Below are 23,687 nucleotides of genomic sequence, written 5' to 3'. Positions count from 1 at the left end.
TGTTCCTTTATGAAAAAGGATCATTTCTTTGTGTGTGCTACACAGCATTAATAAAGAGAACGAAGTGATGGGGGTTCTGACCAGCCACCTCTTTCTTCCTTGGGCACACGGGTTCAACCACTGTGAAGCAGTATGGTCAGAGAGGCCCTGGGCAGAGAGAGACTGGGGCCAGATGAGAAGGGTTTTCTTTGGTTTGGGGTCGAGAGTACTTTGTGTTTCTGGGAAAGATGCTCAAGGCCTTGCACACCTCCTTGGCGGGGCTCTGCTATCAGCTCTCTTGGAAGCCAGGGAGAATATGGGACTAGGCTTCTGGGGACCCCACACTCTATCTCTCAGGGAACTGGGGGGAACTTCACCTTCAAAGACCACAAGAGAACTTTTACCCCTGCTGGGCTGATGCAAGGTGATGGACAGACTGGGAAACTGAGACCTAGAGAGGACAAGTGTGCATATCAAGACATTTGATCAGACAGAGCAAATGTCCCGAGGCCAGGACTCAGGGGTCCCAGACCCTACCCAGGAGAGCTGAACTGCCTCAAGATTAGGGGCCATAGAGTCCTCCTTCTAGTTTTCCTGGATCCCAAGAGAAGGCTCTATAATGGAAGAGAGGAATGACGTGTGTCCACGCAGAAGAAGGAGGTGTTCTCTGTGGCCATGAGAACGAAGCCAAAAACGGCCTGAGAGAGTTCAGCCAGGCCAGAGGCTCTCAAGCATGGGCGATGTACCCTGAACTCCCCACCCAGGAAATGGTTTTGCTTGTCAGAACTTGACGGTGGGTTGTGGCCATTGGCGTCTAGTGGGTAGGGGCCACGGATGCTGCTAAACACCCTATGATGCACAGAACAGCCCCCACAACGAAGAATTATCTAGCCCTAAATGTCAACAGTGGCCAGGTTGAGAAATTTTGAGACTGAACGAAAACGTTGAGTGTTGTAGGTCAGTTATTGGGCCAGTGTGCCAAGAGAGGGGGGTGAACTACTGACAAAAATAAGAAGGGTGAACTATTGACAAAAAAACAAAAACAAAAACAAAAAACCATCAGCCCAGCGGCAGAACCACCTAGGCGTGGGCTGAGATGAATTCAGTGTTTCTTCTTACGGAAGGTCTGCTCGGTGCCAGGCACCATGCAATGCTGGGCAAGCCAGGCCACTCCGACCCTCAAGGAGCCTGGGCCATGTGTGACACAGCGCCCTGCGAGGAGGCCGCCACGTGGACACAGAGGAGCCTGGCCTGGAGCCCCCAGTTCTAAGAAACGCTACTGACTCACAATCCCTGAAACATGACACGTGTTAAAGACAGGAAAGCAAACAATCATCAATATTGGATGGGCTGAGATTAGCGACGGAGAAGAGGGAGTCCTTCCAGATTAATAATGCATGGAGGACTCCTTCAGAGGAAGAATAAATTATGCAGGGCACGGCTGTTCAGGCACGGGAGGAAAACAATAGCTCTTTAATCTGGGGGTTGGTTGGATCTCTGTGGCAAGGATTCTCCCTGCATTGGACCTCAGTGGCGGCAGCCCTGCTTCCTGTCCCTGAGAGGGTCCTCCCCTGGCTTCCAGCAGGGGTGGGGGATCCTGGTGCAGTTCTACACCTGTGCAACAGGCCCAGGCCCCTGACCAGCCATATGGAATACCTGTCTTTAGAGTCTCAGAGCTCTTACCCTGTCCTCCAGATCCAGCAAGGACACCACCATTTCAAGACTTTCCAGACCAATAGAGCAGTTTCCTGTGACACTTTCTATGCACAGGCCTGGTCACAGTTACTTGAGCACATGTTGGGACTCAGTGGGGACAGCCACATACATCTGACCGATTCCAAGATGCACGTTTCCCCACATTTCCCCCTCTCAGATACTGGGTGTGCTATACAATCAATGGTACGCCATGGTTCAGTTGACAGCATTTTCCTTTCTTAGTGAGACAGAGCTGTGCCTCACTACTGGCACTGTCTCATATCGGAAGACATACGGTAGAAGAGGCTCAGTGTGTGAGTGCTCTAGACCCAAGTTCCTGAGAGCTGGACTGGTGCTGAGGGACTCGATTTCCTCCTTATGGTCCAGCCCGCAGGCTCTCAGTGTTTGCTGAATGAATGACCGAGTGAATGACCCGGGTCACATATAGGTCTGCTCTCCTGGCTCCAGGGCCCTTTTTACGGTGTCCTTGCAGGTAGCATCACCCCAGCTGCTCAGCATCAGAGACTGAAGACCAAGGACAGATCCCATCTAAGCCATAATATTTGCTTCAGGCCTCTGCTTGCAGTGACCAGAGGCTCTTGGGTGATCTGTGGAGAATCAAACACTGGAAATGAAGAGGGGGCTGGGGCCAAGTCCCAGCTGTCTCAGCAACCAGGCTGCAAAGAAGAGGCAGCTCTGTCTGGCCTGCAAACGGCAGCAATACCCACTGCCCAGAGCATCCAGTCCTCCCCTGAGCTGCCTTGCAGGTCTGAGGGGGCGAAGGGACACTCCCCCACCTTTTACCACCCAGATAAGAGGCAGCCACACACAGGGCCATGGAGGCGTTATCTGGGGCCGACAGCCTCATTTATTACCAGAGGGTGGTGCCAGCTGGTGCATGAAGCAGGAAGTGAAGAAGACGTGGAAGAGGTGGCCCGGGGCGGCTCTGGCTTCTCCGTCTCCCAGACTCAGGCTCCTCTGGAAGCAGCGGGTGGGGCCAGTTTCAGCCAAGGTGCCCCTCAAATCTGACAGGATATGGACTGCAGGGAGAGGCTGGCCCTGACCTCTGTTCCTCCTGCTTCTCCACCCTAGCTAGAGCCTGCTGGGACAGCTCTCTTTAAGGCCTCTTCCAGTACCCACCCTCTGCGGGAACCTCAAGTCCCTGCTCCTGCCTTGGCAGTCCTGTCTCTGAGCCTCTAGGGGCCGGGAAACGGCTTAGTTAGGTGTGCAGCATGTGGAGGGGAAATTTCTCAGGGACAATGGCCCCAGAGCCTGTGGTACTTCAGCTGAGCCATCCCAGAGCCCTGGGACCACATGGCTCTACCCTATTCCGCTGCCCTGAGGGTCACCATCCTCCCTCCTTGCTTCTGTGTGTGGGGCCTCAGGGAGGCCCATGTTCAAAGCTGGCAGCTGGGTGTGGTAGACAGAGGTAGGTGACCTGGGTCCTGGTCCCGGCTGTCTGTATGGCTTTGGCTCCCCCTTCTTTTCATCAAAGTGGTTACTTGAGCTCTTTCACTGCTCCCCCCCACCCCCCCCAACCCGGGGACTGGGCCAGAGGCAGGGGCTGTGCCCTGAGAAGCTCCCTTTCCACTGGTGTCTACTGCTCACCCAGTCCCGGGCTCACCTGACCCCAGCGCATACCTGATGGTGTTGTCGGCATCACAGGGGCAGGGCGAGGCGCAGCCTGGGCCGTGCAGTCCCTCGGGGCACAGCCGCTCCTGGCAGCGTGGGCCTTTGTAGCCAGGCTCACACTCGCAGGCACCAGTGGTGGGTGAGCACTGGCCTCCATTGTGGCAGTCACAGCGCTGTGAGCACTGGAAGCCGAAGGTCCCGAAGGGGCATTCCTCTTGGCACCTGAGGGACAGAAGATGGGGGTTGAGGCTGTGCTCCCTCACCTGCCCTTCCAGATCCACCCAGCACACACCCTCTGCCTCCAGGCCTCAGGCTGCTGTGTGCACCTGATCCCAGCCTCCCCCACTCCCTTCTCACCCTCCGGGAAGCACCTGCCGGCAGGTCCCCACTTTGCGTCTGGTCCCCTCAGTCCCCTGGCACTGGTTTGTATGGTCCTATTTAACTGATTAGAGGCCTTAAATGGGGGGTTTTATTTCTTTTCTTTTTTATTTTTTTTTGCAGTAAATATATGTAACATAAAATTGAACATTTTAACCATTTTTAACTGTACAACTCAGTGGCATAAAGTATGTTCACATTTTGTGCAACTGTCTCCACTATCCAGCTCCAGAATCTTTTCACCTTCCCAAGCTGGAGTGTCTGTACCCATTAAACAATAAACCTTAACGTTTTTATTAAAAAAAATTTAACACTTATTTACTGTTGAGAGACAGCATAAGCAGGGGAGGGGCAGAGAGAGAGGGAGACACAGAATCCGAAGCAGGCTCCAGGCTCCGAGCTGTCAGCACAGAGCTTGATGCATCGCTCGAACCCAAGATGCCTCCGATGGTAAGATGGTCATTTCATTTCTAATCACTGTTTCTGTTTTTTATCTTTGAGGCAGATATATAGTCTCCCTTGGTCAGACTGGAAACGTGTGTCCTCCACCATGTGGAATTTTCCTGAGTAGTGCTCGCTTTGGCAGCACATATACTAAATTGGAATTTTCCTGAGTACAGAGGCATCCTCCTTCACCAGATGAGTGTGGGAGAATCCCCCACACCAGGGACTATATCCTCCTTGGACTAGGGGTGGCCCTCAAGGCAGAGGCTGAGCCTCTTACCATCAGCTGGTGAGCCAAAGAGGAGAACTGAGCCCTTTCATGTCCTGACTTTTGTGTCCGGTAGTTTGGCCTGCTCCTTGGAGCTCCCAGCATTAACCATAATTATTCAAATCACTGCCTTGAAGCCACTGGGTATGGATTCTCTGTGAAGGGCTGCGCCCCCTGCTGCAGAGTGCCCGGCGCCCCTCACCCCAGGCCAGGGCTATTCCCCAGGGAGGCAAAGTCATTGTCATTGCACCTAGGATCCTGACAAGGTCAAGGGTACACCTGGGGGCTTACAGGGTAAAAAAGGTGGGTGGTTCCTGTGTCCCAGAGACAAAGGAAATGGCCTCTGGGATTTGGGATGACCCAAGACCCAGAACTGCTTCTGTGATGACAGAAGGTCAATTCCGCCATCTGCTTTCTCATCATAAAATGGGATGATAATAAAAGCTCACCAGGTTGTTTGAGGATGAAACAAGATAACGTCGTAAACCTTCAGAAAGGTGCTCCACGCATGGTAAGGCCTCAGTTAGAAATGTTAGTTATAATTTATTTTCCCATTAATATTGTTTTTTATAGTTCTCATACCAGAGCCCAACCAACCTTCTGCCTCAGGTTCTGATATGAAAAGCCTCCAAGGGAAGGATTCCAAAATATTAACCATGGAGTGGACTTGAGGAATTCTAGAGTGTTCTAATTGTCATCTAGACAACCATTTTCCAGTTTTCCTATGCTTTCCACAATAATGGTGGAGGGGATATAAAAAAAATACAGTCCTAAGTTCTTTATTAAATCTTGGAGAGTCATGGGTTGGAACAGTGTTCTCCACAACAGGGCAGGGATAGCTCGTGTATGGGTGACCTTGGGTGCTGAACATGAGGGGGAGTGGCTGAGCCCCAGTGATGCTATACGACTGGGTGGCAAGTGCATCATGCCCAGAGCGGCCAGTGTGTCAGATGCCCAGTCTTGGTAAATCTTAGCATAGGGTGTCTGTCTCCTCTGTCTTTGTCACCTTGTGCACAATACCACAGGAGGAAGAAGGTAACTGAGGTCTAACTTTGATGGCTTTCACAAGGAAGATGCCACCCGTCCTCCCCTCACAGAGTCACTATGACAAAAGGAGGAATAGGGCAGAATGGAGGGGCAGCGGGGATCATGATGGTGACAGCCCCAGACAGCAGTCAGAGCGGTCTTGCAGCTATAACCACAGGCCCCTAAAGCAGCAGGCATGCCCGTCACCCTCACTTTGGAGTTGAGGGGGCTCAGAGGCAGACAGGTGAGGTGTGTTCCAAGCTCACACAGCTTGCAAGTGGCCCAGATGACCCTAGACTGCTCCCCTAGGCATTTTTTGGCCTAGGCCAGTCTTGTGGCATTTTGGCCATTCTGAGGTCTCATGTAGGGAAGGAGAATAAAAGAGAGGGAGGAAGAGAGAAGGAAGAAGAGGCTGTGTGGAGAAGAAACAGAAGGTGGAAGACAGGGAGGAGAAGAAATAGTAGGATGAGGGAGGGAAGGAGGGAAACTGAGGCAGAAGGGCAGGACACAAAGGACTGAAGAGCTGGAAAATCACTATCCAAAGTGCCAGCCCCTGTTTAGCCTCAGAATGGATTTTTACAGATGTCACTCAGTTTGGTTCTCCTCAGCTCTCTCAGATGTCAGGGCAAGAGACCCAAGTGAGAAGACTCTCCTGACTTCTCCTTCCTTCCCCCAGAACATCCTGCTCCCTGCCATCCAGCAGGACTGGGCAAAGCCCTGGCCAGTGAGCTCCTTCTGAAGGGCACCAGCCCACCCCGCCATATTTATGAAGTGACTTATTCCACAGCCCCAGAAAAAGAATCTGGAAATGAAATATTGACAACCTAATCCATTTACATAATCAGCCTCCTTTTCTTTTTTTTTCCTACTCACAATTTAAACAACTTATTTATTTAGAGATCAAGCAACGACTGCTAATGAATTTTACACAAAGCACGCTAATAACGGGGCCTGTGGAACAGAAGGGTAATCACAGCAGGAATTAGTTTTCTACTTAAACATCCTTCCTTTGCAACATATCAATCTAATGTGTCTGATATTGCCATTAACAACCAGATCCATTGCTCAATTAAATTACAAAATGAGCTGCAAAGCCCTCGTTACGTTTCATGTTTAATTTGCACTGGATTCTGCCTATCTGGGGAGGCCTGCATTATTACACCCACTCAACTTTAATATGCTTGCAATGATTTGGGGAGGGTTAATGCAGCTGTCACCTACAAAATTAATGGAGGCAATTTTACAAAATATTAAACACTAGGCGGCCCGTTAAGGTGGGAAACCCAAATGCTACTAGCCCTCCCACTGAACTCTCTATAGTTGATTAGTGAAGCTTGCTCAGGAGACCCCAAGGATTTGGGGTTTCTCTCTGCCCCAGGATCGTGGGCCGGCCCTAACAAGAAGAGGGATTAGGATTACTTTCCTGTTGGGTATGTCTTGGAAAACCAAGGGAGCCAATGATGTAGGGTCTACTGGTGTTGAGTCTGGCCAGCTGGAAGTCTGGGCCTGCTTGTCTCCAACAAGTGAGTTGTGTTACCTTTCATGTGCAGGTGCATTAAAACAAAGGGTCCTGTTCTGGTTCTGGGGTCTTCCAGCTCTTGACCCTCATAGCTCATCCTGAGCATGTCCTTACTGGGAGAGAGGGTGAGGATGGGAAGTCGGGCTCAGTGCTTCAGTCCTCCCCCTCTGCACCTTCCACCAGAGACCCCATCTTTGACAGAAGTCAGAGAGTATTTTTGGATGCCACACCCCATATTCTAAGGCTGGGAAGCTCAAAGAGATGAATACTGACTTACAAAGAGATCTGGCTCAAAAGACTTTGGGCTAGAAGCAAACAAATTAAGGCAAAAAATGGAAAATGGCTTTTCTGGACATCACCAACGATTTGGGGCTAACTCCAGTGACACTTGAAGAAGCCCAATTATATTGTCACAGCCACAAGGATCGATTAATTGACTCAGCCTCGATTCCTGCCTGCTGATGTTACCTGGGCAGGAGAAGCAGAGGGATGGCGAACAAGTGTTCCTCTTGCCTCACCTTGTCTGGGCAGAGTAACAAAACCCAGGGCCAGAGATGAAACCCAGATCCCACAGAAGCAGGAAAAGGGTGTGAGAGCCTCCTTTCTACCACCCTTATATCTACTAGAAGAGACACATATAGTTGAGACTTGGCCCAGCTCCTGTGGGGAAATGTTCTCTTCCAGCTCTGAATTTATCAGCCAATACACTGATTGTGGCTTCTCTCCCTTTTATAGCACCAGGTCCATCATCATGGCATCCTTCTTCCTACCATGGCAAATATGCGCATATGGTAATTCTTCGGTTATGTGTTTTGCGGGTTACCCACTCTGCAAGGCTGGTTTGATTCCAGGACATTGGTGCCCTTGTTCAGCCTGCTCTCAGGCCACTAGCTTTCAGAGGATGCAAACTGAGGCCAGTTTCCTTTTGGCAGAACGCAATTAGGAAAAAATATTTAGTTCTAGAAGAAATTATGCAAAATGTACTAATGAGTTTGTACCCCCAGCTTCTTTGGATTACTGGTGCCACTGTCTCCCTGCAGTAAGGCAGAAAGCAGAGTGTGGATAATAGGTGTTCACTTCCTTTTCCGGGTGCATCAGTACAAGTGTAGGGCTTGGGTCACTGGGCTGGGGCAGGGCAGTATGTGTCGCAGCCAAGGGCCAGGAAGGATGAGCTGATGAGTCTTCCTGGCAGGAGGACTCAGAATGCTTTCTGAGAAAGCAGGAAGGCTCACAGAGGGATGGTGTGGGCTGGTCGACCCCAGCTGCTCTCTGCAAGGCTGCTGGGAAAATAAGCAATATGAACAGCAAGGATGATAGTTAACACTCTGCTTACCTGTCCCCCATGTAGCCAGCTGTGCAGTGGCACTGCCCAGTCACGTGATCACATTGCCCTCCATGGTGGCAAGGACAGTCCTGGCTGCAGTTCTGGCCGAATGTCCCCGGTGGGCAGGGCTGGGCACACACTGCTCCCTGAAACAGAAGAGGGAAGACATACCCAGGTAGTGCAGTCCTGAGGCCACGCTCTCCTAGAAGTGGCACAGAGGCTGTAGCCCCAGGGACCACCTCACTTCCTCAGTGGGACTTTCTCTCCTGTCATAGAAGCATAAGAAGCTGGACATAGTGGCTTCAAAGCCCCATTTGAGAAACATGGAGACTGAGGCCAATTTGCTCATCCAATTATTCAGCACACATTTATTAAGTGCCTGTTGTATACCAGGCACTGTATTAGATATTATGAATACAAAAATATGAGGAAGACTCAATTTGTGACCTCCCCGTCTACTGCGGAGAGAGGCAACAAAGCAGATAACTAAAGTACAACATGTTAAGCACTCTCACACGGGCAGACAATAAAGTGCTGAGGAAAAACAGACACCCCAATTAATCATGGTGGTCTGGAAACACACACTTTATTTCTATTTCTTTCCTAAACCCTGCTAACATGAGAGCAAAGGGGAAAAGGTATGAGCCTACGAGGACAAAAGGAATGGAAGGGGAGATCACACAGGACACAAGCATCTTCCAGGATACGCTGGAAGATGGTAACCTCAGAAAAGCTCAGGAAACAAAGACACCAAGAACATCTGAGGGTCAAAGGGCAAGGGGCAGAAATGGATGGGCTATTTGACGAGATTGGGTACATTCAGGGTAGTATGGCCATAGACGCTATTTGAAAGTATATAATAGATAGAATTAGACCTTAGATCTCTGCCCCCACTTCAAATAGCCAGGTGACTTCCCCAGTCTAGAAGAAGCCTAGAAATTGACTTTTGAAGAGGCTGACCCATGTAGGCTTGGACACAGGGATACCAAGCACAGCTGAGGTGGGTGCCATGAAAAACAGGGATCCTGTGCACTCTGCCTGCTCAGCAACTAGACTGCTGATTACAATTCCTGTTGGTGGGATTTTGGAGGATTCTTTTCTAGGGATGCAGATAAGCTCAAAAGTCAAAACCTCTGGATACTGATATTTGAGGGCCCCATCAGTAAACTAGGCTGGAAACTTCCCCTACCCCCAAGCTTCCAAACAGCTTTTCTGAGGCTCACCAGAAAACCTGAACAGTAGTGAAGGATCACAAGATATTTCAAATAAGGCTCTAACATCACAGATGAAGACATAAGCAGAAAATACACACAAGGAACACAGAGGAAACAGGAACTATGTAGGGAGCAAAGACAACTTTTAAAAAGAGAATTACAAACCTCTGCTATAATTAAAATGAGTATCTGTAGGTAATTATATGAAATTATTTTATCTATGAAAGAGTAGAGTGCTCTAAAAGGAGATATCCAGAGAAAAGTAAAGAGCTCTTGAAATCTCAAAACAAGATGGCAGAAATTTAAAAATTTTTAGAAGAGCTGGAAGATGAAGAAATCTCCCACAGAATAGTACAAGAGAGAGGGAGAAGTGGGGGGAGGCACGGAGGGAGGAAACTGTAGGTGAAATATAATAAAATTAGAGGATCAGTCCAGGAGGTCTGACATCTAATTAACAGAGGATTTCAGACAGTGGAACAGAGAAAATGGAGGTGCGGAAATTAAATGGGACATATAACACAAGAAAAATTTCCCATAATGGAAGGATGGAAAGCACTGATCTCTGAATTGAAAAGGTCTAGAGAGTACTCAGCATGAAAAATGAAAAAGACCCACATTAAGGTTTATAATTATAAATTGTTATACTTCCATGGATAAAGAAATTATCCTCAAAGTTTTTAGAAAGTCACATACAAAAGAACAGGAATCAAAATGTATTGGACTTCTTAACTAGAAGCTACATGATTATGGAGCAATGCCTCAGAAATTCAGAGGAAAATAATTTCCAACCTAGAGTTCTATACCCAGCTAAACCAACACTCAAGTGGGGATTCAATGAAGACATCTTCAGATATAATTAACCTCAAAAAAATTAGCTTTCCATGGACTTTCTCAGGAAGCTACTGGAGGATTTTTTTTTTTATTAAAAAGAATTCTCTGATAAAAAGAAAGAAATGGGGACTCCAACAGGAGAGAGAGGTGAAGGGAATTACATGGTGGCAGTGAAAGGAAGTCCGAGAATGATACCACGGCAGCCAGGAACTGAGGCACACAAAGCTCTAGGGGTGTGGCCTCCAAGAAAAACAAGAGGAGCAAAACTCAAATTGAGAGATTTCTGATGGGTCTGAACTTATTGAGGGGGTCTTTTTGAGTTCTGCCAGAGAGTTTTAGGGATAAATTTGTAACAATACATAGGTGAGCATATTAACGTAAACACTGATTTTGAATTCATTATGTTATGACATTATGAAGACACTAATGTCATCAAAATGATTTAATCAAAAATTGTAATAAAGTTGCACTGAGGGGGTGAGGGAAGAACTGCATAAGATGTGTCTGTATGTGTGTGTAAAACAGATCTGAACCTTATCCTATGGGAGGAAGCCAACAGAAATGGCAAGGAAATGGTGGTGAAGCATGTGATGCCGAAATATGGAGGGAAATACCAGAAGAAACACGTACAAGATGTGAATGCACTTGTAGGATCTGTCACTGAGTCGGGGGACTACTTTCCCCTGCCTCCAGTACTAGCCTTGTGAAATTAGATAACTTAAAAAAAATTTTTTTTAATGTTTATTTATTTCTGAGAGAGAAAGAGAGAGAGAGACAGAGCATGAGCAGAGGAAGGGCAAAGAGAGGGAGACACAGACTCTGCAGCAGGCTCCAGGCTCTGAGCTGTCAGTACAGAGCCCGATGCGGGGCTTGAACTTGTGAACTGTGAGATGGTGAGCCGAAGTTGGATGCCCAACCAACAGAGCCATCCAGGCTCCCCAAGGTTAGATAACTTTGAACATTGTATCTATGAATCTTAGGTCTTTATAAAACAGAAATCTGAACCAGCTTCCCTTTTAGCCTCTGCTATACCAGAGATAGTCATTTCTCTGACAGACACCAAGGATTCTCCCACAATTAATCAATTAGTTCAACACACAGTTATTAAGCACCAATAATTGCTGACCCAGAGGAAGCTGGTTTACTCAGGAAAATGATGCCAGATCCAAGTCATTTTTCAATATCATCCAGTTTATTGTAATGAATTAGGTGGGAGGCCTTTTAGCTCAGATTTCTCTTCCCCACCTGTCAGAAGGTGAAGGGCTGGGAGCGGGGGAGAGGGGTGGAGGGGAGGAGAGGCAGCAGCCTAGGACAGTGAGATGAGTGTGTATGTGAGGAGAGGGACAGGGAAAAGCCACAGAGGAGAGGGCCCCTTTCCTCCTGGAGGTGATGAGGGTTCCCCATAGAGGCCTGCCTTTCTCACTGTACCCCAGAAGCTTCTGAAACATAACCAGGGCTCTCTGAGGAGGCCCATAGGGAAGCTTTGTGTACAGAGTGCTTCCTTCTAATATTTCCTGGGAAAATCAAGCAACCTGGAAACTTTTCAGACAGGTGGTCAAGCACCTCCACGAGCCCCTGCTCAATGTTCCCCAACTGCAGGCACCCCAGATACATGAATCCCTGGGTTTCTCCTTGGGTTTGAGCTCCTGGGGCCTGAAGGACTTCAGTATCCTCGAAGGCCTGCTGCCTGGTATGGTTGACAGAACACTGGACTCAAAGTCAGCACTTGGGCTCCAGTCCCAGCTCTGCCTCCTCCCAGATGGCTGAGCTAGGACAAGTCCCATGATCGCTCTGAGCCTCAGTTTCCCCACCTATAAAATGGGAAAAGTAACTCCCAGTCTCCAAGGTGGTTGTAAAGGTTATGTAAGGTCGGAGATACAAAGGAACCTAGTACAGAGTCCTAAAGAGCAGGCCCTTAGTTAATATTAATTCCAACTAAGTGGACACCTGACAGTTGCATGGAGTAGGGGCCCAGCAACAGCAGGGTCAGGGAAGAGCGACAGAACCTTGACTGACAGCTGGTGCTGGTTGGAAGAATAGGCTTTGGGGGATGGGCTGTGGGGAGAGCAGGCAGGGAAGTGTCAGCTTCGGAGAAGTCTGTGGCTTCTCTTCTGGTTTCTCTTCTGCTATTATGAGCTGAATCGAGTCTCCCCAAATTCATATACCTTAACTCCTGAAAGCTCAAATTGTGACTGTATTTGGAGATAAAGCCTTTATAGAGGTGATACCATGAAAATGAGGTGATAAGGGTGGGCCCTAATGTAATATGATGGGTATCCTTATACAAAGGGGAGATTAGGACACAGATGTGCCCAGAGGGAAGACCACGTGAAGACACACGGAGAAGATGGCTGTCTACAACCTAAGGTGAGAGGCCTCAGAAGGAGCCAACCCTACCAACACCTTGATCTTGGACTTCTAGCCTCAAGAACTGGGAGAAAAGGCATTTCTGTGGTTTAAGCCCCCCCAGTCTGTGAGACTTTGTGACAACAGCCCCAGCAGACTAACACACCTGCCCTGTGGTCAACTGAGCACACGTCTCCGATGGTAGCGGGGTCTTGGACCCTGTGGCATCTAGAAGGTAAGAGGCGAGGTGAGACAACAGTCCTGTTCCTCTCAGAGCTGCTTTGACCAAATGGTTTGTTAAGATCTGGAAACCAGCCACTCCTTAAAAGGACCGTGGCTAAAGGGAGCATAAACAATGAAAGGACTTACCAATTCTCTCAGAGAAGGAACAACTCAGCCTCCCCAAGCATCTGAAAGCACTTCTAATTATCACCACTGGCCCAGGTAACGTGGATGCTCTCAATGGACAGTGAACAGTGGCTGGTGTGGGCACAGAGGAAGGGCTCCAGGCACAGGCCAGGGAGTGGGCCTCCATCAATCATCCTTCCTAGACCTGAGCATCAGCCTCAGCTCTAAACACCAATGTTTGGCCCTCTGCGATACCTGGTCCTACTTTCCAGAGCCTCAGCCCCATCTCTCTTCAGGCCTGTAGTTAGAGTGTATGTGTATGTGTGTGTGTGTGTGTGTACACATGCCCATACACACACGCCCATACAGACACTCCCATACACACACTCTATCCAGCCTCCACCATCAGACTGGGAACTCCTGATGGGAGCCAAGCACATCTCCTACCTCCCCTTCGTCTGCAGTGTCTACTCATCCTACTACTCACACCTGGTTTCTCTTCTCTGGAAAGTGAAAAAGAGTAAATTATTTCCCAGGCTCTTTGCAAAGGCCCCTCCTGAAACAGGCTAATGACAGCCAGGCAAGTGAAGCCTCCTATAGGCATCCTGAGAGCCTGGTGGCCAGGAATCTCTGAGGCAGGGGCTAGAGGTCCAGAGATCTTGGGGCTCTTCTCTGGCTCTGCACAATGCCTCAGTCCTTTGGGGGAGCTGCACTGTGTGAGCTAGTGATTGCACTCTTTTACTTTTTTTTAATGTTTGTTTATTTTTGAGGGACAGAGATGGGGCGGGGATGGGGGGAGACAGAGGGAGAGAGAAGGAGACACAGAATCCGAAGCACGCTCCAGGCTCAGAGCTGTCAGCCCAGAGCCCTACACTGCCGTAAGATCATGACCTGAGCCAAAGTCAGACGCTTAACCGGCTGGGCCACCCAGGTGCCCTGGAATGTACTCTTTAGATCTGTGAGTGTAGCTGAATCTGCCAGAGGCCAACAAGAAAGTGAGGGCTTGGAGGAGGATAAAGGCAAGCCCCTTCTGCCCAGCACCCTTTTCCTGGCCCTAGCCCTCCCTGGGAGGGGCCTCAGGACTGAGCTGCAGCTTCCTTACACTGTGTTTCTGCATGCACGAAGGGTATTAATAATTCATACAAATCTGCAAGTTAAATGCTGTGTCAAAAATAGAAATGCAATTGTCTACAATAAAATTAAAAATATAAAGTCCCCCAATCCAAAGGCGTCTATTGACAGAGTTTCCTGTCATCTGGAAGAACAAACCTCTCACTGTGTTGGGAAGAAAGAAATTCCTCCAAGCTTCCTGCCTTTCTCTTCTTGGACCAGTGACCTCCATCAATCTCTCTAGAGAGGCCTTTACAGGTACAGGGCCTGCCTGTGGCCTGTTCTCCTTCTACCTCACCCTGACTCAACCTCACTGCCTGCTGCTAGGCCTCTGAGAACCTAGCCTGTGGGTGGTGGAATTCTGGAAGCAGGCTGGAGATGAGGGTCTTTCCAGAGAGTGGTTCAGGGCAGGAGAAATGGGCAGGTGAGAAATGGGAGAGGCAGCAGCAGCCCCTTTGTCTTCAGAAGAGACAGACAGACAGACACCAAGGGCTGGGGTTCAGGAGTCCAGAGTCGGGAGACCTAGATTCTAGCCCACCTTCCTCTTAACCAGCAATGTGGCCTTGGGCAGGCCACTCAGCCTCTCTGGGCCTCCAGCTTCCTCATCTGAGAAAGGAGGGGATTGATGGACCAATGGTGTTCAGACCTCTAAAAGCTGGGAGGCCCTGTTTTTATGTGAAACCTTGCCTAAAACCTCATTTGCCTAGTAAATTAAAATGGAAAAGTGGGGATGTGTGGGACTCAGAGCCCTAATTATTAGGCTCCCCATCCACCCTCATCCCCAAGAAACCCTAGGTTTCTGTGAAACTCAGAAGGAAATCCTACAGTCTTGATCAATTATTTCCAAATACGGATCTGCAGACAGGGTTGGCTGGTTCAGAATCATCTGGGAGCTTATTAGAGAGAGAGATCCAAGCCCCATAAAGTCTCTGGTGGGGCCTAGAAATCTGTTCTTAAGGCCCCCCACCCCTAGCAACTCTGGTGTGCAGCCAGGTTTGGACGCTGCTGGGCCAAATCATCCCCCTTAGCCCTTTCCTCCTCTAAAAATTCCTGGCAAATCTGTGTCCATGTCTATGGGCCCTGCAGGCATCACTCCAGGCTGTTCCCCATGACCTCTGCATTCACAGCCTCCTGAAATATCGCCACTCCTGCTCAGCAACCCTGTCCTCTCTGGCTTTGCAAAGAGGTCTCAGGCCCTGGGGGAGGCAGCCAGCTGTGTCACTGAGCTTCCCCTGAAATGGGATGTGTTACTGGAGAGTCAGAGGCAGGGGCGCAGCCTGGGAAAGTCAGAGTTAGTGACTCGCTGCTCCTGAGAAGCTCAGGTGTTTGGTGGGGAGAGCACTGACAGGTAGAGCATGTTGGCTAAAAAAGAGGCTTATGGATCGTCCATGGGACCCAGGGATATAAAACAAGCAATGATACAGTGCACTCTGAACGTGCACTGCCTTATCTAAGCCTTTTGCCAACCATGGCAGCTAAGAAGGGTAGGGCTTACTCTTCTTGTATCAGTTCTGTTTACAGATGGGGAAGCAGAGACCAGAGTAACTGAATGCTTTTTTTCGGGGTCAACACTGGCTTCAGGACCTGAATTGGGGCCTGTGAGGTTCTAATTCCCATCCACCCTTTCTGTAATAGTGGTTCCCAGACACAAGAGCTGGATTGGTTGAGGCTGCACCAGAATCACCTACAGCACATGTTGAAATACAGATTCTGGTCCCATAGAATCAGGAAGTGTGTGTGAGAGACAACAGAAGGGTAGAGGCTGGGGATCTGAAGTTCTAGAACTTCAGGTGATCTCTACTCTTCCATCTTCCCACCTCCTGCCACCCACTCCCCTGCCCTTACACCACACCATTTCTGCCACATCTGGCCCCGAGCCCATGGCAGCTCAGGTGAGTACCCATGCCCAAGGAAAGAGCTAATCTAGATTTCAACCCCTTCAAGCATGAGAGACCACAGGCTCAGAGAGGTTAAGCAACTTGGCGTCAGGTCACACAGTCTTAGTTGCAGACTGTGATTCAAAGTTGTGTCCAAGCGATCACTGGTGGTGTCTCCTGATGCCGGTGACCATAGATACGAGGGAGGGTTTTCAGGGTGGGAAAAGAATTCAGCCCTTCAATGTGTGTGTGAGGGAGGGATTCTCGCATCTCTTACAGAGGCCTGCCCAGGTCCTGTGGGCCCACCTACCGTCCAGCCTGGGGGGCAGGCACACTCTCCAGTGATGTGGTGGCAGGTGCCCCCATTCTGGCAGGGGCAGCGCAGCTCACAGTAAGCCCCGTGGCTCCCCGGTGGACACAGCTCCTCACAGCTGCGTGGGGAAGCAGAGGTGTTAGACATGGCAGCATTCAGTCAGTAGCGGTGTCCCAGTGCCCCAGGGCTCCCTAGGAATTCCTGAGTTCACAGTCAATGTGAACTGTATTAGAGCATCATTAGCTGAGATGCAGTCCTGCTTCCTGCCAGAAGGGGGAAACAGGGCTCAGATATAACGAACTGGAATGCTGTGTGACTGGGCCAGTACCGGTGGGGTGACTTAAGTGCTTAATGTCAAGAAGAGTGTTTTTTGGGGAAGTCTTCAATGAGAGGAAGACATTTTTACGTGAGTCCTGAAGGTGAAGTTAGTTTCACCGGGAGAAGGGAAGGAAGGGCATGCCAGGCAGAAGGAACAGCTGGAGTAAAGGCACTGAGAAGTGGTTATTGATCCAGCTTTTAAGAATCTGCCTAGATTCAGGGAGAGGAAGTATCTGGGGCATGCCCTACTTCCAGCCTCTGGAAGGTTCTCAGCTATTATGACAGGCTCATGTGCAATGCTGAGGTATCACGGAGGCTTTGCACAGGATCTTGGCCTTGGACGTCAGGGCAATGGCTGTGGCCTCTAGGTGGAACTGGCCCTGGAGTTGGCCAGACCTCGGGGCAGGAAACACCCTCAGTCAAGGATGTGTCCCTGGCCAGTGTCCCTGGGTGCCCTCTCAAGATCTAGGGCTGTTGGGAGGCCACTGAGTCTTTGACAGGGTGTGGAGTGGGGAGGAGAAGTTCAATCTTGCTCTGAGGGGGTCTCAATTAAGCAGCCTTGGAGGTTCCCTGTCAATACAGACTCTCTAGGGAAGTAGAGTGAGGGCTGTTTGGGGTATGAGGGGAGAAGGCAGGGGATATGAACAGGCATAGTAAATTCCCTGAATCTATTCATGGTATTTGTCCAGGGCCCTCACCCATCTCCTTCTCAAATGGCCTGGAAGGGTCAGGACCCAGGTGAGCTGCAGTGTTTGGGTCAGGATCAGAGGAGAATGCCAAACTAAGATCTGGGGCCCGGACAGTAAGGGCCTCCTGGGAGGAGTTTAATGAACTCGTGACATGCTTGGTCTCAGCTTGCACCAGTCACCTGGGGCCAGGACGAAGGGATCTGAGACGTGGGTGAGGCCTGGGCATTTAACCTCTGTAGGGCTTGGGGGTCACAGAGCAGGAGATCTGTCAGCCAGGACTGCCTTGAACTTCCGTCTGCACCCCCTACCCAGCTCGTCAGTTAAGCGCCAATGGCGGACTGCGCAGCTGCGGGGGAGGGAGCCAGCCCCGCCCCGCCCATCGGGCCCTGGGGGCGGTACTCACTAGACTCCAGTGTAGCCGGGCGCGCAAAGGCATTGGCCGGTGCGGGGGTCGCAGCTGGCTCCGTGGCGGCACTGGCACGGCAGCTGGCAGCCCTTGCCATGGGTGCCCGGTGCGCAGAGCTCCTCGCAGCGCCAGCCGCGAAAGCCCGCGGCACATACGCAGGCGCCCGTGATGGGGTTGCACAGGGCTCCATTCTGGCACTGGCACCGATTGCTGCAGTGGGGGCCCCAGTGGTCGCTGTCACAGCCTGCAAAAGAGGAGCCAGTCAGGGCTGAGGGACTCCCCTGAGAGACTCTCCCTGGGATGCGGGCCGAACCGATGCCCCAATGGGGCCTGCCTATCTCTGCGTTGCTCTCCCCTGAATAAGGATACAGCTAGGGCTATTTGCATGGAAGCTTTGGCACCTCATAACCTCCATGGGCTTTTCGCCTTGCCACTCCAATAATCATACAAGCTAAGAAGATTGTTCCTTCAAGGCATCTCCCAGTCTGGGCCATGCCATTCCAACCAGTGTGTCCCTGAAGCCCTTCCTCTGTATTGAAATTCTGGAACCATAAGCTGTTTACCCTCCTCTGCCTTTGCTAAATTCTCCTTGGTTGGTTGTCTCTGTTCCTCTCAGCCAGGCTGTTTCTCTTCTGGTTTGCCACCCCTCTTCTCTGTGACCCTACTTACCTCCCCCTTCTGGGTCCCTCCCTAGCCCAGCCCCCATCTCTCTTTCTTTCCCTCTCTTCCTGAAACTCATTAGTTTTGTCACTTCTTGTACTTCACTCTCTGTGAGTATGTCTTCTACTTCCCTGCATCTCCCCTGGCTCTATCTCCCTGTGACCCTTCCCATCTGTCTCTCTGCTGCTTCTCCTTTTCAGCAATGCCTACCAGCCCTGCACCCCCACCTCCCAGGATTGCTTTATCTTCAGTTCAATTTCTTTACTTTCCAAGGAGCCAACTTCAGAAGGAGCAGGAAAAAGAAATGTTTCCCTGGGAGGAGCCAGAGAGCCTTCAAGATCTTTATATGTAATTAAATGTTTCAAAGAGTGCTATCTGAGCCAGCTTTGTAGAAATTTCCACAGCTATGAAAAGGACCTGAATGGCAGAGCCCCAGGTAGGTCGCACAGCCTGCTGCCACCTCCCCACTGACCTTCAGCTGGTGCATACAGGACACTGAATACCAAGATGTCCTTAAACCACAGCCTCATTCACTTGAATCCTGGAGCATGGTGGATGTGGAGTTCAAGTATGGACATGGACAGGCACAAATAATGTTCTAGGAGAAAAAGGCTAAGGAGATCAGGCAAGACTTCCTAGAAGAGAAGGCATCTGAAGTTGGCTGTCTCACATGGTCTGCCTGTCAGAGTGACCAACTGTCCCAGTTTCATCACTAAAATCCCACATTCTGAGAAATCCCTCAGTCCTGGGCAAACTGGAATGGCTGGGCATCCCACCTTCTGAAGACAAGGTGCTAATCAGATGATCTTTGTGCTCCAGTGATTCTAGGGTTTAGACAGTCAGAGAAGGAAGGAGGCAGGTGTGTGGGAGTGGAGAAGGTCACTGGGGCAGGCTCAGTATGAACAAAGAGACAGTGGCACTAGAGTGTTGGGCATGTATAAGAGCACAAGGTTCTAGTGAGGCCAGCGAGTACATGGGATCTTTGGGGACTAAGACATTGATCGAGGAATCACTCTATCAGCCCCACCAGCTCTACTGCATGTACCTCCCACTTGCTGATCGAGGTCAAATGCTCAATGTCATGGAGCCTGTCCATCATCCTTTAGTAGATAGAATCAGCCTAGGCCCACATCCCTATCTTGCTTTATGCCTTCTTCATCTATGCCCCAATTATTCACATATACAAACTGAGCTGCCAGATTATGAGTAAGCCCCACCCTGCATTTTCTACCTGGTACGACAGTGAGGCAAAATCAAGTCCAATAGCCAAAATGATCTTGACAAAGAACAAAGCTGGAGGCATCATCCTTCCTGATTTCAAACCATATTACAGAGCTATCTAATCAAAACAGTATGATATTGGCATAAAAACAGACAGATGGATCAATCGAAGAGAGAGCCCGGTAATAAACCCAGGCATATATGGCCAATTAATTTATGGCAAAGGAGCCAAGAATATACAATGGGGAAAGGACAGTCTCTTCAATAAGTGGTATCAGGAGAACTGGATAGCCACATGCAAAAGAATGAAACCTGACCACTATCTTAACATCATACACAAAGATTAACTCAAAATGGATTAACAACGGAAATGTAAGACCTGAAATTATGAAATTCCTATAAGAGAACATAGGTGGTAATCTCTGAACAGGTGATAGTTTTCTGGATTTGACACAAAAAGCAAAGGCAAAATAAGCAATAACAAGTGGAACTACATCAAACTAAAAAGTTTCTGCATAACAAAGGAAACCATCAGCAAAATGAAAGGCAACCTACTGAATGGGAGAAAACATTTGCAAATCATGTAACTGACAGGGGGTTAATATTCAAAGTACATAAAGAACTCACACAACTCAATAGCAAAAAACCAAATGATCTGATTATAAAATGGGCAGATGATCTGAATAGACATTTTTACAAAGATGACATAAGACATATAGATGGCCAACAGACACATGAAAAGGTGTTCCATGTCACTCATCATCAGGGAAATGCAAATCAGAACCATGATGAGATATCACCTCACACCTGTTAGAATGGCTAGCATCAAAAGACAAGAAATAACAAGTGTTGGCAAAGATGTGGAAAGAAGGGAACCCTTGTGCACTGCTGGTGGGAACACAAACTGGTACAACCATTGTGGAAAACAGTGTGGAGGTTCCCCCTCAAATTAAAAATAGAACTACCTTATGATCCAGCAATTCCCCTTCTGGGAATTTATCCAAAGGAAACAAAACTATGAACTTAAAAGACAGATGCACCCCCATGTTCACTGCAGCATTATCTACAACAGCCAAGACACAGAAGCAACTTAAATGTCCATTAATAGATGAATGGATGAAGATGTGGTGTGTATATATTCAATGGAATATTATTCAGCCACAGAAAAGAAGGAAATCTTGTCATTTGTAATAATATGGGTGGACCTTGAAGGCTTTATGCTAAGTGAAAAAAGTCAAACAGAGAAATACAAATACCATATGATTTTATTTATGTGGAATCTAAAAAATGAAGAAACAGACAAGAACTGAACTCACAGTTGCAAAGAACCACTTGGTGGTTACCAGAGGTAGGGGGGTAGGAGGTGGGGAAAATGGGTGAAGGTGGCCAAAAGGTACAAAGTTCTAGTTACCAAATAAGTCATGGGGATGTAATGTGCAGCAAGGTGACTAGAGTTAATAACACTGTATGGTTAATAACATGTGAAAGTTGCAAAGAGTGAATCTTAAAGGTTCCCGTCACAAGAAAAAAACCCATTAACTATGTATAGTGACATATGTTGACTTGTGATCATCTCACAATATATACAAATGTTGGATCATTATGTTATATACCTGAAACTTGTATCTCAATTAAAAAAATCAAGTCTAGGTATAGTTACAACCTCTACCCCCAATGAAAGAGGCTCACAGGACAGAGAATACTCGAGTACCCAGCAGTCAGCTTTCCCCACCTCACCCTCTCTCTGGAACATATATTACCAAGTGGAAAGATTAGCTGAGTTATCTGCTACACCGTGTCTCAATCTCTTTTTGTTGCCAACCACACACAGTTCAATTCCCATAAATTTAATATTCGTATGATGTGACGCCATTGTAATAAGAATGACAACCACGTTTGAAATGCTCACTTGTGACATTTATAACCCTGTAAGTTAGATTTTACAGCTCTCCATTTTACAGATGGGGAAATAAAGGGTCAGAGAGGTTAAGTGATTGCCAAAGGTTCTAGTCAAGGGCAGGCTCAGGTCTGGGTCCGGCAACCTCCACTGCTGGTAAATGGGACACTTTTCTGCAGGATGCTGCTGAGGACAGAAACTCAGAGGTGCCGTTGGGCATTAGGCGGCAGCTGCAGTGCTCAAGGGTAGAGATGCCACGTAAGCTAGCCACTTCCTCTCCGCTCATCACTGGGAACAGCCCTAGGATCCGGAACAGGGATTCCCTTCACTGTTAGGGTCATAGTTACTGCCCTCAGACCTTGACTCTGAAGGAAACTGTTAGAGTTCAAAGTCAGTTTGTCCTTGGTGCATCCCAGGGCACACAGTTATGCTTCGCTGATCAGAGGTGACCTCCATTCTCTCTGGCACAGCCCAAACCCTAAACTGGAGAGTGTATAGTCTACTGGGGATGGAGATGCTAAAGCAACATTTAAGGTGTCTCACACAAGTGCTATAGCAAGGGTGGTTCAGGACAGTATAGAAGGGCGTGGGTGGGTTTGAATCCAGGGAGTATGTCCTCAAAGAAGAGACCTGAAGGAGGGGTGAGCATGGGGAGTGGTTCTAAGCAGAGGCAATAATATATGTAAAAGCCTGGAGCTGGGAAAAAGCTCCAATTTTAAAAGGTATGTGTGCCTGAACTATAGACTTTAAGGGAGAGCAAGGAATAGGTGGGGCAGATTCCTGGGCAGGGTCCCAGGTCCAAGGGTTTTGTGAGCCATGTTCAAGGGTGCTAACTTCCCATAAGGGCAGCCAGGAAGCTCTGGATGTGCTCCAAGCAGGGGACAGACATGATTAGGTATGGCTGTAGAAAGACTACTCTGGTAAGAATAGATATGTGGGCAGGAAAGACGGAGAGAGAGTGGGGTCAGGGGGACCGGCTATTATATATAGTAGGAAAGAAATGGTGGTTGCCTTGACTAAGGTAGTAGCTTTGGGGATGGAGGGAAGGGGACAGACTCCAGCTGTATGTATGAGTCAAGCCGCAAGGACTAGCTGAATGACGGAGTGCTAGGGAAATAAGAGGAAATAAGAGGAGGGAGGAAAGATGTTGGTCTAGCTCTGGCTTGGGCTGCTGGGTGGTTATTGGTGCCACTTACCCTAACTCTTTACGGGAAACACAAGGGGGAAGAGCACATGTCAGGGGAAAGAGAATGATGGGTCACTGCGTCTGAGGCATCTAAGGGTCATCCAGGAAGGCATTCAAAGCCATTCACTTACCACTAACTGATGCGGTAACACTTAGGTGCTTTCACTGTTTTACTTGTCTGTTCAACAAACATTGGCCAAGCACCAAGTAATGCCAGAAAGTGTCCTACTCTCTTGGAATGTACAATCTAGTGGGGACAGAGACGAGGGAGCAGCCTATATGGTGCGCTGTGAAATGCCAAATTAAGGGTGTCAGAGGCAAACACAATTCCATTAGGCCTGACAGTCTGGGTTCTCAGCATGCGTGTGTATACACATATGTGCAAATTTGTGTCTGTGTATTTTATGGAGTTCCTAAAAATACATAGAAAAAGCTTCATATCACAGTAGGCAATCATGGAAACAAACAGAAAACATCTGTAGACTAAAAAAGCAAAACATTTGCTATATTAATGGAGCCATTAATATAGGGGCAAATAGCCCTGCAAGTCCAAGTTGACAGGAAGAGGTTACATTCAATTTAGAATATTCTGATTAAGGGAGCAGGCAAGTGTGTAATCTGTTCCATATAAATTTCCTCTCAGAGTGATTAAATGAAAAAAAATGTTAGGGTTCACAGGGATAAGCTTCAGTTATCTAGAAAATCCACTTAAAAACACCTCATTCCCCAGCAATGACAGAGAAATGAGGCAGAGCTGCAGTGAGTCAATTATCTTTCCTGGTGAAGGTGAATAAAACCTATGGTCATTAAAATTACAACAGGATTTTGCATTCTTTCAAAGATACAAACTTTCCAATTTGGCCTTGGAATGTCACCCCCTCATGCATTTTTCTTCTCTGTCACAGACATTCCTTTCTAATTACTTTTTGGCTTTGGCTGATGTTTCAAGTGGATGTATCTTCTCTGGGCAGTTAGTGTATGGCCTGGCTTGTTCTGTTTCTTTAAG

The 23,687-nt window shown here is 48.6% G+C and overlaps 1 protein-coding gene across 3 annotated transcripts in view; it reads right to left on the bottom strand.

Moving 5' to 3' along the window:
- The window catches only part of MEGF11 (multiple EGF like domains 11), a 229,976-nt gene that overhangs the window by 59,048 nt on the left and 147,241 nt on the right, over nt 1–23,687 (bottom strand). For all 3 annotated transcript variants that reach the window (XM_077746910.1, XM_077746911.1, XM_077746912.1), the window contains exons 5-8: nt 17,715–17,961; nt 16,302–16,422; nt 8,275–8,411; nt 3,316–3,528 (exon numbers count right to left, since the gene is read on the bottom strand). In XM_077746910.1, coding sequence (XP_077603036.1) covers nt 3,316–3,528; nt 8,275–8,411; nt 16,302–16,422; nt 17,715–17,961 — 718 coding nt within the window. The remainder of the gene's footprint in view (nt 1–3,315; nt 3,529–8,274; nt 8,412–16,301; nt 16,423–17,714; nt 17,962–23,687) is intronic.

Source organism: Crocuta crocuta, unplaced genomic scaffold, assembly GCF_008692635.1.
Source record: "Crocuta crocuta isolate KB4526 unplaced genomic scaffold, BGI_CrCroc_1.0 scaffold130, whole genome shotgun sequence".
In the NCBI taxonomy this organism is placed as follows: Eukaryota; Metazoa; Chordata; class Mammalia; order Carnivora; family Hyaenidae; genus Crocuta; species Crocuta crocuta.
The sequence above is the reverse complement of the archived record's forward strand: the minus strand, read 5'-3'. Positions and strand labels throughout refer to the sequence as shown.